Consider the following 19,087-nt stretch of genomic DNA (forward strand, 5'->3'; position numbering starts at 1 on the left):
TGAATGATGTCTTTGCAGCCCCTGGCTGAAAATCATTAGCGCCTTTGGTAAGTGGTCTATCAGAGGACAATTAGACTGAGGCGCGTGTTTTTGCCTGCCATATGAGTTCTGTTATAATCACAGACACCATTCAAACAGTTTTAGAAACTTTAGGGTGTTTTCTATCCAAAGCCAATAATTATATGCATATTCTAGTTTCTGGGCAGTAGTAATAACCAGATTAAATCGGGTACGTTTTTTTATCCGGCCCTGCAAATACTGCCCCCTACCCTAGAGAGGTTAATAAGGATAAAGCTATTTGGAATGCGTTGAGATGCCATGTACTGATGTTAATGTGATAGAATGTGTTTCTGTTCAAAAGCTTAGATCAGTCATCGGCACGCTCCCCAGGGACACAGACAGGACCAGGCGTCATGTGACAAGCCTGTTCTATGTTCACGTATAAAACCCCACCCTGATTTACTTTCTTCAGAACAGGCCTCCACTCCATGACGAGTTGGCCAATAGGTTTGACCACCCAATTCCTCTACTGAAAGTTACCTATACCACGTGGTTAAACTTTTAGACTATCGAGACCGACAGAATAAGAACAAGTCTTTGATATTCATTATTAGTCTGCAGCTAAGTAAATTATATCATTGAACGCGAAGACCAACGAAACATGCATTCTATAACGACATTAATGAATGTCGCTTTGAAAGATCCATTCTAACCGAGAGAGAGAGAGAACGGGACAAAAACTCTCCAACAGGACAAAAACTCTCCAACAAGGATCCCGACGACACACTGCGCATAAATAAATATTGAGTGCAATTGTTCCCGAATGAGTGAGCGTTCGTGTACAAAGGATAAGCATATCAATTGTTAATATTAATGAACTCTGTGTGCCTCCTCAGTTGCCCTTTATGACCCTTTGTTTAACAGGCCGCCATGCCTGTTTAGCCCACTAGGGCACATTACTCTTTAGCTGAGCTGGGCTTGGGTCATTGATAAGTCATTGTTTCAACGAAGACTTATAATGCTGTGAAAAGATCCAGGAACCCAAATTATTTTGGTGGATCTCATCCTCCTTATAAAACCTGTTTTTGTTTCCAAAAGGTATCAAAATTGTCAACAAAAGTTACACCCATTGAGCTGCAATAATCACGTAGCCAGTTGTGAAGAGAAAGAATCCTGCTAAAGCGTTCAATATCACGATTCAGAAAGGGATCAGGGCCAGATATGATGGGTCTTTTGTTAGTGTCTAGCAGAGAGTCTAGCAGAGTCTATCAGTTTCAAATTAAAATCCAGTTGAAACTGTTCAGAGCTGCCCTTCAAAAAGTCATTAAAACCCACATGGACTACGATAGAATCGATTTCCATGTCCTGGTGTAGTACATTCGGGAGCAGCTTAGTAATGTTATTTACTTGAGCTCCGGGATAGGACATTGTTGTTGCACCAGACAGAAATGATCACATTTCTTACCATGGACCTGCCCAGAATCAAGGTTGGTGAGAAGGACAAGGAAATCCGGCCAGGATTCGGAGAACCCTTTATGGACGAGTGAGAGGCAGGAAAACTTGAGCCCGTTGCTCCCAGTGCCTGTGGCAGACCTCAGACATATGGAGAAGCCCCCGCTTGATCCAGAGCAGGGACGGAAGGTTTTCGACGTCGACTTTGTAGTTGTAGGCACTGCGGTCGCAGACACAGGCACCCCCAGCAACGAAGATCAGGCTCCAGGGTGGCGAAACTATTTGACGTTTGTATATGCTCCGGGCCTCTCCTAGGAGTATAGACTGCTTTGTGGGAGGCCGCTGTCTTTGGCTTCCATGGCTCGTGACATTGACCATCGTTGATTGTCTTGCTCCTCTTGCTGTGCTCCTTCGACTCCGCTATCAGGTGGGGGAGCTCCGGGCAACACCGGCAGGTCGGATAACGACAAACGACAAGGCGGAGATGCATCCAACAAGTATGAACTCCAGCCACCGGAATAGAAATGTAAAGATTCCACTCTGCGTTTTCTCCAGTTTCTTATGTAGGCTGGTGACTTGCATTGTCAAGGAAACCACCTCAAGCCTATAATCCTCAGCAAGCAAACAATTGCCGCATTGGAAGTATAAGTGATCCGGTTTGTCCCGAAACAAAGCATAGTAGATACAGTTCACACAGCGCTGGAACCGTTCATTTACTTCTCCAGACAAAGTGGGCTCCATTGCAAAACTAATTTCGTACCAACTTCGTTAGCTTTATGGCTAGCAGTTTAGCGTCTCTGTCAAGCAGGCTTCTGAATGATGGTCGAATCGTGCACTTCCTGTCAAGAAAAACTGCCCAGGATTCTAGTGGGGAGGGGGGGGGATATACAGTGCATTCGGAAAGTATTCGGACCCCTTGACTTTTTTCACAATTTGTAATGTTACAGCCTTATTCTAAAATGTATTAAATTGTTTTTCCCCCTCATCAATCTACACACAACACCCCATAATGACATAGCAAAAACAGGTTTTTAGACATATTTGCAAATTTTATACAAATAAAAAACTGAAATATCATATTTAAATCAGTTATTCAGACCCTTTACTCAGTACTTTGTTGAAGCACCTTTGGCAGTGATTACAGCCTTGAGTCTTCTTGGGTATGATGCTACAAGCTTGGCACACCTGTATTTGTGGAGGTCCTCCCATTCTTCTCTGCAGATCCTCTCAAGCTATTATTTTAAGAATTATAGATACAGAACTCCTTTATGCAATCGCGGTGTCCGATTTTAAAATAGCTTTTCGGTGAAAGCACATTTTGCAATATTCTGAGTAGATAGCCCGGCCATCATGGATAGCTATTTTGACACCCACCAAGTTTGGCACTCACCAAACTCAGATTTACTATAAGAAAAATTTGATCACCTTTGCTGTTCTTCGTCAGAATGCACTCCCAGGACTTCTACTTCAACACCCAATGTTGTTTTGGTTCCAAAAAATCCATAGTTTTATCCAAATAGCTCCGTTTTGCTGTGCGTTCAAATCACTATCCGAAGGGTGACGCGCCGGCGCATTTCGTGACAAAAAAATGCAAAATATTCCATTACCGTAATTCGAAGCATGTCAAACGCTGTTTAAAATCAATTTTTATGCGATTTTTCTCATAGCGATAATATTCCAACCAGTAGACGTTGTATCCGTTCAAACACTGAAAGTAGAAAATGGAGTCGTCACATGCACACGTGCGCCAGTACCATTGTTCTCAGAAGTACCACTCTCCAAAACCCCTACTGTTTTTCGCCCAGAGACTGCAGAGTTATCATTCAACATTCTGGCGCCTTCTGAGAGCCAATGAAAGCCTTAGAAAATGTCACGTTACAGCAGAGATCCTGTATTTTTGATAAAGAGGCTACAGAAGGCCAAGAAAGTTCTGTTATACTCAGACACCATTCAAACAGTTTTAGAAACTTTGGAGTGTTTTCTATCTAAAGCTAATAATTATATGCATATTCTAGTTTCTGGGCAGGAGTAATAACCAGATTAAATCGGGTACATTTTTTTATCTGGCCGTGAAAATACTGCCCCCTATCCCAAACAGGTTAAGCATCTATCTGTACTTTCGCTCCGTTAATCTTTGCTTTGATTCTGATTAGTCTCCCAGTCCCTGCCGCTGAAAAACATCCCCACAGCATGTTGCTGCCACCACCATGCTTCACCGTAGGGATGGTGCCAGGCACTTGGCATTTAGGGCAAAGAGTTCAATATTGGTTTCATCAGACCAGAGAATCTTGTTTCTCACGGTTTGAGAGTCCTTAAGGTGCCTTTTGGCAAATCCCAAGCGGGCTGTGCCTTTTACTGAGGAGTGGCTTCCGTTTAAAGGCCTGATTGGTGGAGTGCTGCAGAGATGGTTGTCCTTCTGTAAGGTTCTCCCATATCCACAGAGTAACTCTGGAGCTCTGTCAGTGTGACCATCGGGTTATTCCTTCTCCCCCCAATTGCTCACTTTGGCCGGGCGGCCAGCTGTAGGAAGAGTCTTGGTGGTTCCAACGTCTCCCATTTAACAATGATGGAGGCCACTGTATTCTTGGGGACCTTCAATGTTGCAGAAATGTTTTGGTACCTTTCCACAGATCTGTGCCACAACACAATCCTGTCTCGGAGCTCTCAGACAATTCCTTCGACCTCATGGCTTGTTTTTTGCTCTCTTGTTTTTTGCAATTTCAACCGTGGGACCTTATATAGACAGGTGTGTGCCTTTCCAAATCATGTCCAATCAATTGAATTTACCACAGGTTGACTCCAATCAAGTTGTAGAAACATCTCAATGATCAATGGAAACAGGATGCACCTGAGCTCAATTTCGAGTCCCAGGGGTCGGAATATTTACGTAAACAAGGTATTTCTATTAGCAACATTTCTAAAAACCTGTTTTTGCTTTGTCATTATGGGGCATTGTGTGTAGATGTGTAATTTAATACATTTTCAAATAAGACTGAACTGGAACAAAATGTGGAAAAAGGGAAGGGGTCTGAATACTTTATGAATGCACTGTAGGTAGCACGCAGGAGGACATTTTTCTCTGTTGAGATAATTTCCTTTTGATTTTCCAGCCAAATGTAAAATGTTCCTGTTTGATTAATTTAATAGAGTGAGTTGGGTCTGCTCTACACCAAATTAGCATACCCCCTGAGTTCCTTCCCGGTTTCACACCTGGTAATGTGGTGGATGGGACTACCAGCTCTCTGTAACCTAGAGGACAACCAGTGGGTCCATCTCCTCTATACCCCCACCTGGTAGTTTGGTGGGTGGGACTACCAGCTCTCTGTAACCTAGAGGGTAACCATTGGGTCTGTCTCTTCTATACCACCCACCTGGTAGTGTGGTGGATGGGACTACCAGTTCTCTGTAACCTAGAGGGTAGCCAGTGGGTCCATCTCCTCTATACCACCCACCTGGTAGTTTGGTGGATGGGACTACCAGCTCTCTGTAACCCAGAGGGTAACCAGTGGGTCCATCTCCTCTATACCATGTGGGGAAGTTCAGGTTCCTGCTCTTTAGGCTGAAGGCATATTGCCTCAGGCCATGGATATTCCAGCATGAGATAGTGAAGGCTTTCTGTTCCATAAAGTGTTGAATGTTGTTAGTCGCCTGGTTTGGCCTCAGACCAGTAAGTGTGAGCAGAGCCTGCTGAGCATCTGGCCCTCTCTCTCTCTCTCTTTCTCTAAAAATGCTTGAATCAGTTATAGAACCCATTACCTTTTATGGTTGTGAGGTCTGGGGTCCGCTCACCAACCAAGAATTCACAAAATGGGACAAACACCAAATTGAGACAATGAATGCAGAATCCTGGAAAAATATCCTCAGAGTATAATGTAAAACACCAAATAATACATACAGAGCAGAATTAGGCTGGTACCCACTAATGATCAAAATCCAGAAAAGAGCCATTAAATTCTACAATCACCTAAATAAAGTGATTACCAAACCTTCCACAACAAAGCCCTCACCTACAGAGAGATGAACCTGGAGAAGAGTCCCCTAAGCAAGCTAGTCCTGGGGCTCTGTTCACAAACACAAACAGACCCCACAGAGACCCAGGACAACAACACAATTAGACCCAACCAAATCATGTGAAAACAAAAAGATAATTCTTTCCAATGTGTCAAGTAATTAACAAAAAAATGAGCAAACTAGAATGCTATTTGGCCCTAAACAGAGAGTACACAGTACCTGACCACTATGACTGACCCAAACTTAAGGAAAGCTTTGACTATGTACAGACTCAGTGAGCATAGCCTTGCTATTGAGAAAGGCCTGCTGAAGGCAGACCTGGCTCTCAACAGAAGACAGGCTATGTGCCCACAAGGTGGAAACTCAAGTGAGATGGAGGTGAAAACTGAGCTGCACTTCCTAACCTCCTGCCAAATGTATGACCATATTAGAGACACATATTTCCCTCAGATTACACAGATCCACAAAGATTTCAAAAACAATTCCAATTGTGATTAACTCCCATATCTACCGGGATCCACAAAGATTTCAAAAACAATTCCAATTGTGATTAACTCCCATATCTACCACAGTGTAACATCACAGCAGCAAGATTTGTAACCTGTTGCCTCAAAAAAGGGCAACCAGTGAAGAACAAACACCGTTGTAAATAAAACCTATATTTATGTTTATTTATTTTCCATTTTGTACTTTAACTATTTGCACATCGTTACAACACTGTATAAAGACATAATATGACATTTGAAATGTCTTTATTCTTTTGGAACTTTTGGAAGTGTAATGCTTCCTGTAAATCTGTTATTGTTTATTTCACTAAGTGTTCATTACCTATTCCCATTTCACTTGCTTTGGCAATGTAAACATGTTTTCCATGCCAATAAAGTCCTTGAATTGAATTGAGAGAAAGAGAGGGGGGGAAGGGAGAGAGGGGGTTGGAGAGAGGAAGAGGGAGAGAGGGGTTGGAGAAAGGGAGAGGGAGAGAGGGAGTGGAGAAAGGGAGCAGAAGAGGGAGAGAGGGGGTGGAGAAAGGGAGAGGGAGAGAGGGGCATTGGACAGAGAGCCCCTCTCTCTCTCTCTCCTTCCCCTGCTCCAGTCTCCCTTCCTCCCTCCTCCTCTCCAACAATTCCCTATTCAGCTCCCACGTGCCCCTGCCCCCCCTCCCTCCAGCGACCAAGGTGCTATTGTCTCGTTTCCTGTGGCCATGCAAGTCGACCTCCAGCCCACCGACCGCGCACGCGCACATGAACACACAAACAAATCCTCTGCTGAAATTCACATTCAACTAGGCACAGGACCCTGCGCGGTGAATTGGCTCCCATTTTCCATCAAATAAAAATAAACAGCGTGCTCGTCTAGATACGGCAAGTTCTTTGCGTTTTTACGAAATGACAGAACCTTGGAAACTTTGAAATACTGTTTGAATGGAAGTTACTGCAAAGAGACAAAACACTTGTTGGTGAACCAGTCTGATGTTTCCCGGGACAGTAGCGGTGTTGAACGTGTTGACTTGACAACCAGGTGAGCTGTCATCCTTATCATCATCATCATTATCATCATCATTATCATAATTATCATCATCCTCACTAACTCAGATAACAGGTTTCCACTAGTTACCACAGCCACAAAGTTACAAAATATATACACTGAGTGAACAAAACATTAGGAACACTAAACTAATATTAAGTTGCACACCCCTTTGCCCTCAGAACAGCCTCAATTTGTCGGAGCATGGACTCTACAAGGTGTTGAAAGTGTTCCACAGGGATGCTGGACCCCCATGTTTACTACAATGCTTCCCACAGTTGTGTCAAGTTGGCTGGATGTCCTTTGGGTGGTGGGCCATTCTTGATACACACAGAAAACTGTTGAGTGTGAAAAACCCAGCAGTGGTGTAGTTCTTGACACAAACCGCCTGGCACATACCACCATACCCTGTTGAAAGGCATTTAAATCTTCTGTCTTGCCCATTCACCCTCTGAATGGCACACAATCCGTCTCAAATATCTCAAGGCTTAAAAATAATTTTTAACCTGTCTCCTCCCCTTCATCTACACGGATTGAAGAGGACTTAACAGGTGACATTAAGGTTAGGTTAAAAATGTGATTTTAAGAAGAGAAATAGTAGAAATTGGCAGGATTTATGACTTTGTGGCTGTGGTAACTAGTGACAATCAATCAGTCACTGAACCAAAAGTTCTGTTGTTCTTTACAGGTTCAACTGTTAGCCTTTAACATCTTGTTTGGGTCTTAAAAGTTATATCACCAGCGGCTCTATCTTTCCCCCTGCGTTGTCAGATAGGACTAGGACAGCTCTCTCTTTCTCTGCTTTGTCAGAGAGGACTAGGACGGCTCTCTCTTTCCCTGCGTTATCAGATAGGACTAGGACGGCTCTCTCTTTCTCTGCGTTGTCAGATAGGACTAGGACAGCTCTCTCTTTCCCTGCATTGTCAGATAGGACTAGGACAGCTCTCTCTTTCCCTGCGTTGTCAGTTAGGACTAGGACAGCTCTCTCTTTCCCTGCGTTGTCAGTTAGGACTAGGACTAAGAGCATGCCTTGAAATCAATGCCAGCTGATTCCTGACCTGGAACTCTTTACAGTAATCTGTTTATACCTTTAACCCCCATAATAACACTGGAATAATGGAGAAAAGAGACAGGCATGGGGTAAGACTAGCTGATTATCAGCTTTACATTTTGATTGCCTGCCTGCCTGCCTGCCTGCCTGCCTGCCTGCCTGTCTGCCTGTCTGCCTGCCTGTTTCTCTGCCTTTCTGTCTGCCTGTTTCTCTGCCTGTCTGAGTTGTACTATCTATAGTAGGACTGACAGGAAGAAACAGCTGTATTGGTCTACTATCTATAGTAGGACTGACAGGAAGAAACAGCTGTATTGGTTTACTATCTATAGTAGGACTGATAGGAAGAAACAGCTGTATTGTGTGTGTAACTCATGTATACAGCAGCTCAGGTCATGGACCTTGAAAAGACAGCTGCATACACACAGAGTTCACTCACGGTGATACACACACACATGTTGGCCCCTTCCCTGACACTGCTTACTTCAGCTGTAGTATATTCATAACAGATCAGCATGAAGCATCATTATATAGCTGAATGTTAGGAAGGCTATATAGTCCAGCCAAGTCACTGTGTGTTACTGTGTTAATTCCCTGTGTGTTACTGTGTTAATTCCCTGTGTGTTACTGTGTTGTCACTGTGTTAAGTCACTGTCTAAAGTCACTTAGTGTCACTGTGTTAAGTCACTTAGTGTCACTGTGTTAAGTCACTTAGTGTCACTGTGTTAAGTCACTTAGTGTTACTGTGTTAAGTCACTATGTATTACTGTGTTAAGTCACATTTAGTTACTGTGTTAAGTCACTGTGTGTTACTGTGTCAAGTCACTGTGTGTTACTGTGTTTATTTCTCTTTTGTTTATTATCTATTTCACTTGATGTGGCAATGTAAATATATTTTTCCCATGCCAATAAAGCCCTATGAATTGAATTGAGAAACAAAAAGTTGAGGGACAAACATACAACATCATAAAATCTATTTACACAAACAACAACCGTGGGGTTAAAATTGGCAAAAAACACACCCATTTCTTTCCACAGGGCTGTGGATTGAGACAGGGATGCAGCTTGAGCCCCACCAACATGTATATTAACGAATTGGCGAGGGCACTAGAACAGTCTGAAGCACCCGGCCTCACCCTACTAGAATCTGAAGTCAAATGTCTACTGTTTGCAGATGATCTGGTGCTTCTGTCCACAACCAAGGAGGGCCTATAGTAGCACCTGCACAGACTGTCAGACCTGTCCCCTTACCTGTCCCCTTACCTGGGCCCTGACAGACCTGTCCCCTTACCTGTGCTCTGACAGACCTGTCCCCTTACCTGGGCCCTGACAGACCTGTCCCCTTACCTGGGCCCTGACAGACCTGTCCCCTTACCTGGGCTCTGACAGACCTGTCCCCTTACCTGGGCCCTGACAGTGAATCTCAGTAAGACAAAAATAATAGTTTTCCAAAAAAGGTCCAGTTGCCAGGATCATAAATACAAATTGCATGAAGATACCGTTGCCCTAGAAACAAAAATCACAAAAAACGACATGTACCTTGGCCTAAGTAACTTCAACAAAGACGTGAACGATCTGAGAGACAAAGCAAGAAGGGCCTTTTACGCCATCAAAAGGAACATATAACTCAACATCCCAATTAGGATCTGGCTAAAAATACTTCAATCAGATATCGAACATATTGCCCTCTATGGTTGTGAGGTCTGGGGTCTACTCACCAACTAAGAATTCACAAAATGAGTGTAACGCCCTGGCCATAGAGGGTTTTTTTGTTCTTTTATTTTGGTTAGGCCAAGGTGTTACATGGGTGGGCGTTCTATGTTCCTTTTTCTATGTTTTTATATTTCTTTGTTTTGGGCCGCTGTCTATCGTTGTCTCTGATTAGTAATCATACTTAGGCAGCCTTTTCCCACCTGTGCTTTGTGGGATCTTGTGTTTGTGTAGCTGCCTGTGAGCAGCCCAGAACGTCACGCTTCGTCTTCATCGGTATTGTTTTGGTGAGTTTTCATATTTATTAAACATGTGGAACTCTAAGCATGCTGCGCCTTGGTCTACTCTTTTAGACGATCGTGACAGAAGATCCCAGCAAAGAAGGACCAAGCAGCGTGCCCAGGAGGAGCAAGGATCCTGGGCAAGGGAGAGAAAGGACTGGACATGGGAGGACATCCTGGACGGCAAGGGATCCTACACTTGGGAAGAGATCCTGGTCGGAAGGGATCGCCTCCCATGGGAACAGGTAGAGGCACTCAGAAGAGCGAAGGCAGCAGGAAAGAAGGATTAACGGCAACGGTATGAGGGAACACGGCTGGCAAGGAAGCCCGAGAGGCCGCCTCAAAATATTATTTTGGGGGGGGGCAGACTGAGTGTGGCAGAGTCAGGTTGGAGACCTGAGCCAACTCCCCGTGCTTACCGGAAGCGGCGTGGTACTGGTCAGGCGCCGTGTTATGCGGTGGAGCGCACGTTGTCTCCTGCATGTCTTCCCAGCCTGGTGAGTCCTGTGCCTGCGCCCAGAGCCAGGCCTCCTGCATGTCTCCCCAGCCTGGTGAGTCCTGTGCCTGCGCCCAGAGCCAGGCCTCCTGCATGTCTCCCCAGCCTGGTGAGTCCTGTGCCTGCGCCCAGAGCCAGGCCTCCTGCATGTCTCCCCAGCCTGGTGAGTCCTGTGCCTGCGCCCAGAGCCAGGCCTCCTGCATGCCTTCCCAGCCTGGTGAGTCCTGTGCCTGCGCCCAGAGCCAGGCCTCCTGCATGTCACCCCAGCCTGGAGAATCCTGGGCCAGAGCCGCCCGCCAGTCCGGAGCCGCCAGAGCCGCCCGCCAGTCCGGAGCCGCCAGAGCCGCCCGCCAGTCCGGAGCCGCCAGAGCCGCCCGCCAGCCGGAGCTGCCAGAGCCGCCCGCCAGTCCGGAGCCGCCAGAGCCGCCTGCCAGCCTGGTGAGTCCTGTGCCTGCGCCCAGGGCCAGGCCTCCTTCATGTCTCCCCAGCCTGGTGAGTCCTGTGCCTGTGCCCAGGGCCAGGCCTCCTTCATGTCTCCCCAGCCTGGTGAATCCTCGGCCAGAGCCGCCAGAGCCGCCCGCCAGCCCGGGGGCCGCCGGAGCTGCCAGAGCCGCCCGCCAGCCTGGTGAGTCCTGTGCCTGCGCCCAGGGCCAGGCCTCCTTCATGTCTCCCCAGCCTGGTGAGTCCTGTGCCTACGCCCAGGGCCAGGCCTCCTTCATATCTCCCCAGCCTGGTGAATCCTGGGCCAGAGCCACCAGAGCCACCCGCCAGCCCGGAGCCGCCAGAGCTGCCCACCAGCCCGGAGCTGCCAGGACCGCCCGCCAGCCCGGAGCCGCCAGAGCCGCCCGGATCGCCCGCCAGCCGGGCGCAGCCAGAATCGCCCGCCAGCCGGGCGCAGCCAGGGTCGCCCGCCAGCCGGGCGCAGCCAGGGTCGCCCGCCAGCCGGGCGCAGCCAGGGTCGCCCGCCAGCCGGGCGCAGCCAGGGTCGCCCGCCAGCCGGGCGCAGCCAGGGTCGCCCGCCAGTCCTCCGGCGCAGCTAGGGGCGCCACCTAAGTGGCCGAAGCCAAGGGTGGAGCGGGGTCCACGTCCCGCACCTGAGCCGCCGCCGTAGGAAGGCCCACCCGGACCCTCCCCTTCAGAGTCAGGTTTTGCGGCCGGAGTCCGCACCTTTGGGGGGGGGGGTACTGTAACGCCCTGGCCATAGAGAGGGGTTTTTTGTTCTTTATTTTGGTTAGGCCAGGGTGTTACATGGGTGGGCGTTCTATGTTCCTTTTTCTATGTTTTTGTATTTCTTTGTTTTGGGCCGAGTAGGGTTCCTAATCAGAGGCAGCTGTCTATCGTTGTCTCTGATTAGGAATCATACTTAGGCAGCCTTTTCCCACCTGTGCTTTGTGGGATCTTGTGTTTGTGTAGCTGCCTGTGAGCAGCCCAGAACGTCATGCTTCGTCTTCATCGGTATTGTTTTGCTGAGTTTTCATATTTATTAAACATGTGGAACTCTAAGCATGCTGCGCCTTGGTCTACTCCTTTAGACGATCGTGACAATGGGACAAACACTCAATTGAGACTTTGTGTACAGAGCAGAATTAGGACTATATCCACTAGTTATCAAAACCCAGAAAAGCGCTGAAAAGTTCTACCTAATAAAAAGGAGATGTCCAAACCTTCCACCACAGAGCCCTCACCTACAGAGAGATGAAACTAGACAAGAGTCCCCTCAGCCTGCTGGCTCTGCTCACAAACACAAACAGACCCCACAGAAACACAATTAGACCCAACCAAATCATCAGAAAACAAAAAGATAACTATTTCACACACTGGAAAGAATCAACCAAAAAACTGAGCAAATTGGAATGCTATCTGGCCCTAAACAGAGAGTACACCGTGGCAGAATACCTGACTACTATGACTGACCCAAAGTTAAGAGAATCTTTGACTATGTACAGACTGAGTGAGCATAGCCTTGCTATTGAGAAAGGCCGCTGTAGGCAGACCTGGCTCTCAAGAGAAGACAGGCTATATGGACACTGCCCACAAAATGAGGTGGAAACTGAGCTGCGCTTCCTAACCTCCTGCCAAATGTATGAACCCTTTAGAGACACATATTTCCCACAGATCCCACAAACATTGATAAAGTCCCATATCTGTTAGGTGAAATACAGCAGTGTGAAGTCACATTAGCAAGATGTGTAGTCCATTACCATGAGAAAAGGACAACCAGTGGAGAACAAACAACACTGTAAATACAACCTGTATTTATCTGTTTATTATTTTACCTTTCATACTTCAACTACTTGCTCATTGTTACAACACTGTACATAGACAATAATATAACAGAGAGAGAGTGAGAGAGTTTATTGTCTATTCCACTTGCTTTTGCAGTGTAAACATGTATCCCGTGCCAATAAAGCTCTTTGAATTGAATTTAGATAGAGAGATAGACTTGATAAATCCAGGTGTTGGAATGCGTTTGTAAGCACTATCATCTAAATATTTGTTTATAGCCTTAACACGACCGTCTGCACAACTGTATTAATATACATTCTTTATTCCACCTTTATTTAACCAGGTAGGGTTAGGGTTATTTATGCCACCTTTATTTAACCAGGTAGGGTTAGGGTTATTTATTCCACATTTATTTAACTAGGTAGGGTTAGGGTTATTTATTCCACATTTATTTAACCGGTAGGGTTAGGGTTATTTATTCCACCTTTATTTAACCAGGTAGGGTTAGGGTTATTTATTTCACCTTTATTTAACCAGGTAGGCTAGTTGAGAACAAGTTCTCATTTACAACTTCAACCTGGCCAAGATAAAGCAAAGCAGTGCGACAAAAACAACAACACAGAGTTACACATGGAATAGACAAGCGTACAGTCAATAACACAATAGAAAAATATATATACTGTGTGAGCAAATGAAGTAAGGAGGTAAGGCAATAAATAGGCGAATATTTGCGAAGTAATTACAATTTAGCAATTCACACTGGAGTGATATATGTGCAGATGAGGACGTGCAAGTAGAAATACTGGTGTGCAAAAGAGCAGAAAAATCAAAAACAAATATGGGGATGAAGTAGGTAGTTGGTTGGATGGGCTTTTAACGATGGGCTATGTATTTAACCCTTATGTAACTGAATAATTTCAGCCAATTATCCCCAAAGTTTGTGAGTCTGCCCTAGCGGAAATGCTTTCATTCTAACAGTCTAACTGACTTAGAGGGGAGATGCTAGGCTATCATGCTAACAGTCTAACTGACTTATTTATTTCTGTCTGCAGGCAAAGCAACCAGCCCAAACACACACACACACATAGTGTCAGCATCTCTGGGAGTGTGTGTGTGTGTGTGTGTATCTGAGATCGGGATGCCCTTGAGGGGGCTTGCCTGGTAGACCCCCCACTGACCTCCCCAGAGAACGTCCACTACCCCACCCCCAACCGTTACCCTTCTACCTTCACCCTGGCCTCAGCATGGCTGGTCTGGTGCTGAATGAGACAGGCATGGAGGACTGTGGGATAGATGACAGCTTTAAGTATGACCTGTACAGCGTGGTCTACAGCGTGGTGTTTGTCCTGGGGCTCTGCACCAACTGTGCTGCTCTCTTTGTGTTCTGCTTCCGGATGAAGCTACGCAACGAGACAACGCTGTTCATGACTAACCTGGCATTGTCAGACCTTGTGTTTGTGTTCACGCTGCCCTTCAAGGTCTACTACAACGTCAACCGACACTGGCCCTTTGGAGACAAACTCTGCAAGGTAGTTACTACTTTCTAGTCATTTTCACTGTGTGAACTGTTCTGTCATTGCACAGGTGTTTGTCTGTATATGTGTTTCTGTCTAATACATCTATTCCACCCCCCAGGTGTCAGGCAATGAATTAATTAATACATTTACCATTCAATCTCTCTCCTTCCCCCAGGTATCAGGAACAGCGTTCATCACCAACATCTACGGTTCCATGTTGTTCCTCACCTGCATCAGCGTGGACCGCTTTCTGGCCATCGTCTACCCCTTCCGCTCGCGCTCAGTCCGCACACGGAGGAACGCAGGCCTGGTGTGTGCTGCGGTCTGGCTCACCATCGTGGGTGGAGGGATATCGGTCACCTTCTTTTCCACGATCAACCAGGCGAACCGCGCCACGGCCTGCTTCGAGGGATTCTCCAAGAGCACCTGGAAGACATACCTGTCCAAGATTACTATATTTATAGAGGTGAGGAGTGAGTGAGAGGGAGGGAGGGAGGCAGGGAGGGAGGAAGAGAGATAATGATTCTCTACGATCACCTGGAAGACGTAGTCCGGGATTAAATCAGAAACAGCGTGAAGGTCATTTCCAATTCAGCCGACATCTGACCTTAAAAAAGATCTCTGGGAACGCGGTAATATTGAAAGATCTCTGGGAACGCGGTAATATTGAAAGATCTCTGGGAACGCGGTAATATTGAAAGATCTCTGGGAACGCGGTAATATTGAAACATCTCTGGGAACGTGGTAATATTGAAACATCTCTGGGAACGCGGTAATATTGCCTTTAAAAGCCACCTTGTCTTTAAACACAATGGGATTGAATCCTGGCCTTACCTCTCAAAGTATGTCTATCAGTGTGTCTATCTGTCACGTCCTGACCATAGTAAGATGTGATTTTCTATGGTAGAGTAGGTCAGGGCGTGACAGGGGGTGTTTTGTGTTTTGCTATGTTTTCTATTTCTATGTTTAAGTTCTAGTTTTTCTATTTCTATGTTGGGGTGTTTTGGGTTGATCTCCAATTGGAGGCAGCTGGTCCTCGTTACCTCTGATTGGAGATCATATTTTTACATTTTTACATTTTAGTCATTTAGCAGACGCTCTTATCCAGAGCGACTTACAGTAGATTTTAGTAGGGGTTTTTCTTCCTAGGTTTTGTGTGTGATTATCTTTTGAGTAGTGTTTGTTTCTCTCTGCGTCACGGTTTGTTGTTTTGTAAATTCAGTTATTTATGTTTTGCAAAGTTTCACGGATTTAATAAAATGTGGAACTACAACCACGCTGCACTTTGGTCCGATCCTTTCGACAGCCGTGACACTATCAGTGTCTATCAGTATGTCTATCAGTGTGTGTCTATCAGTGTGTGTCTATCAGTGTGTGTCTATCAGTGTGTGTCTATCAGTGTGTGTCTATCAGTGTGTGTCTATCAGTGTGTGTCTATCAGTGTGTGTCTATCAGTGTGTGTCTATCAGTGTGTGTCTATCAGTGTGTGTCTATCAGTGTGTGTCTATCAGTGTGTGTCTATCAGTGTGTGTCTATCAGTGTGTGTCTGTCGGTGTGTCTGTCGGTGTATTTCAGCGTGTCTATCAGTGTGTCTATCTTATTATTAATGTATGTGCTAAGCTATTCCTGTCCTCTCCAGATCGTAGGTTTTCTCATCCCACTCCTAACCAACCTGATGTGTTCTTCTCTGGTGCTGAGAACCCTCCGTCGCCCAGGGACCATCGGCCACGGCTGCAACAGCAAGCGCCGGGTCCTCCGTATGATCCTCGTCCACCTGGGCATCTTCATTGTCTGCTTCGTCCCATACAACTCCATCCTCTTCCTCTACGCCATGGTGCGGACCCAGGCTCTGGCCAACTGTAACCTTGAGAGGTATAACTAACCCTAACCATACAACTCCATCCTCTTCCTCTACGCCATGGTGCGGACCCAGGCTCTGGCCAACTGTAACACTTTAGCACTTGCATTTTAAGAAATCAATCAATCAATCAATCAACATGTACATTTTTATAAAAACGTTATCCTCTGAATTGTGTTGTTGCTGTTTGTAGATATGTGATTTAGTCTGTGTGTACAGTATGGTGTTTGCTGCAAAATGACTTGCCACATTGAGGCCATTAATTAGCGTTTTTCTGAATGTGAAGGTTTGTCCGGACGCTGTACCCCATCACCCTGTGTCTGGCCACCCTCAACTGCTGCCTAGACCCAGTGGTATACTACTTTACCTCTGAGTCCTTCCAGAAGAGTCTCACCACAGGGGGGAAGGGAGGGGTCCGGGCTGAAAGCATCCCCCGCAGCGACACACACCTGAGTACTGAGGCAGAGACGCAGCAGGACACAGGGACACTGACCAGGGATGGGAGACCGTCGAGAGACACACGGGACTGGACAGTCACCAGGAGAGACTCACAAGAAGTATCACTCACTAGAAACACACAGGACGCACACGCTCTCGTCAGCAACGGGAAAGATACGGGAGTGAATGAGACTCAGTTCTGACACTACGGGGAGAGAGAAATAAAAAGAGAGAGAGAGGAAGAGAGATGGAGAAATAGAGCGAGAGGACAGTTCAGGATGGAGAAATCAGGTTTCTGAGTCTAAGCCCTAGTTCAAAAGCCACCGTATCTCCGCTCCAAACAAAAAAATATGTCACTTTCTCTTTGGAAGAGCAGGGATTGAATGCCGTCTGAAACAACGCAGTGTGCCTCGTCAAAAAGTCTGACGATAGTTCGGGAGTCTCTGCTGCACTTTTGGCATAGTACGGGTGAAGCCTCTGTTTACTGTAGCTCGCCTCGTCAGACTTTTGACGATAGTTCGGGAGTCTCTGCTGCTCTTTCGGCATAGTGCGGGTGAAGCCTCTGTTTACTGCAGCTCGCCGGAGCAGTTCTTCCACTGTCAGGAGAAATGGTAATGCATATTAATATATGTTAATTGCATTCAAATAAAGGTTGCTTTGCTACCACACCCACAACAGAAAGACAATCATGGTCTCAGATTCGCAGGTAGAGGACTTCTGTGAGATGTTACTGTTATGTCTGAATTCAACACTTTACCAATGAGGAAGTCTGTTGCAGTGTGAGAGTGGTTGACTGGGTGAACAGGGTCAATATCAGGGGAAATCTTTATCTTTGTATTTCCGGATAGCTGACTGGCTCGATTCGGTCATATGTAGCAACATTTGAAATGGTGTTTTTTACATTGGACAAAAGTAGAGACTCAGAGCTAGAAAATGGTACATTACACACTACAGTTGAGGAACAATGGGAAAGTCATTCTGCTTTGAAAATGTATAAATTGAAGAGCTTTTCTTTGTCTATACCCATTCAACATTGTTCACACCCTCTTAAGCCTTAGCCCCACTCATCTCTTTAAGGATTCACATGTGAGGCCATGTGCTAAACAGAGTGAATATGGTAGTGTACTAAACAACCAAAGATTAAGACTAAATAAAGGCTGGTTTATAATACGTCTATCGACAGTTGTCGCAGTGACATCATATACATTCTATTGTTGTCCAGCATCAAACTTTTTGTTGTCGTTATGAAAAAGTTAAAAGACAAAAATGACAGGCAGCATTTCATCAGCAGCCTGGTGGTCCAAAATAGCATAAATGGTGTATTTTAACACCAATAAACCCATCAGTTTTAACATGAATTTAGTTTATCTCAATCTAGCAAACCAGGCAACTAAAAGCACCTTTCTAAACAATGTTTTGGTTAGTTTCTAGCTTGTTAGCTAGCTAGCTAACATTAAGTTAGCTGGCTAGCCAGTTCAAATAATGACCATATCATAACTCACAATAAACTAATAACAGACAATATCTTACAGTTGTGAGTGTGACGAAGTAAAAGCATGACATTCTATCAGAAAATTTTAGAACTTGGACACTGCCTTGCTGGCCTAAGAGAGTCTAGCTAGCTAATTTGATTTTGGTGCAGATGTTGGTGCATGTTGTTCTTCACACTACCGTCTCTGGTAAACACATTCTATATCAAATAAATCAAAGTTTATTTGTCAAATGCACAGGATACATAAGGTGTAAACGGTACAGTGAAATGGTTACTTGCATAGTGTAACGTTAGATAGCTAGCTAGCTAAACAATGAACCATAATCCCAACCATAATCCCAACATCACTGCCCTGCATGAATCTACAGGGAAATAAAGCTAACCAACTAGGTTCAATGTTAGCTAGCTAGCTAAAATTTGTCTATAACTAGCAATGCAAATGGCTCTGAGATACGAATAATATTACTACACAAGGAAGGCATTGATGCAATGGACTGGCCCGCCCATTCCCCAGACCTGAAACCAATTGAGCACATCTGGGACATCATGTCTCGCTCCATCCACCAACGCCACGTTGCACCACAGACTGTCCAGGAGTTGGCGGATGCTTTAGTCCAGGTCTGGGAGGAGATCCCTCAGGAGACCATCCGCCACCTCATCAGGAGCATGCCCAGGCGTTGTAGGGAGGTCATACAGGCACGTGGAGGCCACACACACTACTGAGCCTCATTTTGACTTGTTTTAAGGACATTACATCAAAGTTGAATCAGCCTGTAGTGGGGTTTTCCACTTTAATTTTGAGTGTGACTCCAAATCCAGACCTCCATGGGTTGATCAATTGGATTTCCATTGATTTATTTTTGTGTGATTTTTCTTTCATTCAGATCTAGGATGTGTTGTTTAAGTGTTCCCTTTATTTTTTTGAACAGTATATAAGGAGTAGATATATAAGGAGTAGATATATAAGGAGTAGATATGCTCCAGATATGGATGTACTTAATCAAGCTAGGATATTCTACGTAATGGGACAGTTT

General features: G+C 45.6%; 1 protein-coding gene across 1 annotated transcript; it reads left to right on the forward strand.

The window, feature by feature from the left end:
- The first annotated feature begins 6,668 nt into the window (after positions 1 to 6,668).
- Positions 6,669 to 17,238, forward strand: LOC115205801 (lysophosphatidic acid receptor 4). The gene is made up of 5 exons (XM_029772118.1): positions 6,669 to 6,981; positions 13,801 to 14,277; positions 14,441 to 14,731; positions 15,905 to 16,137; positions 16,410 to 17,238. The coding sequence occupies exons 2-5, from the start codon at positions 13,993 to 13,995 to the stop codon at positions 16,762 to 16,764; spliced, it is 1,164 nt and encodes a 387-aa protein (XP_029627978.1). The 5' UTR covers positions 6,669 to 6,981; positions 13,801 to 13,992; the 3' UTR covers positions 16,765 to 17,238.
- The last annotated feature ends 1,849 nt before the right edge of the window (positions 17,239 to 19,087 follow it).

Source organism: Salmo trutta, chromosome 13 (assembly GCF_901001165.1).
Source record: "Salmo trutta chromosome 13, fSalTru1.1, whole genome shotgun sequence".
Lineage (NCBI taxonomy): Eukaryota > Metazoa > Chordata > Actinopteri > Salmoniformes > Salmonidae > Salmo > Salmo trutta.

Excerpts from the sequence above, each read along its gene's own strand:
- LOC115205801 (XM_029772118.1), top strand. The coding sequence starts at position 13,993 with ATGGCTGGTCTGGTGCTGAATGAGACAGGCATGGAGGACTGTGGGATA. Across the intron at positions 14,732-15,904 it reads AGATTACTATATTTATAGAG|ATCGTAGGTTTTCTCATCCC; the intron begins GTGAGGAGTGAG and ends TGTCCTCTCCAG. Across the intron at positions 16,138-16,409 it reads GCCAACTGTAACCTTGAGAG|GTTTGTCCGGACGCTGTACC; the intron begins GTATAACTAACC and ends CTGAATGTGAAG.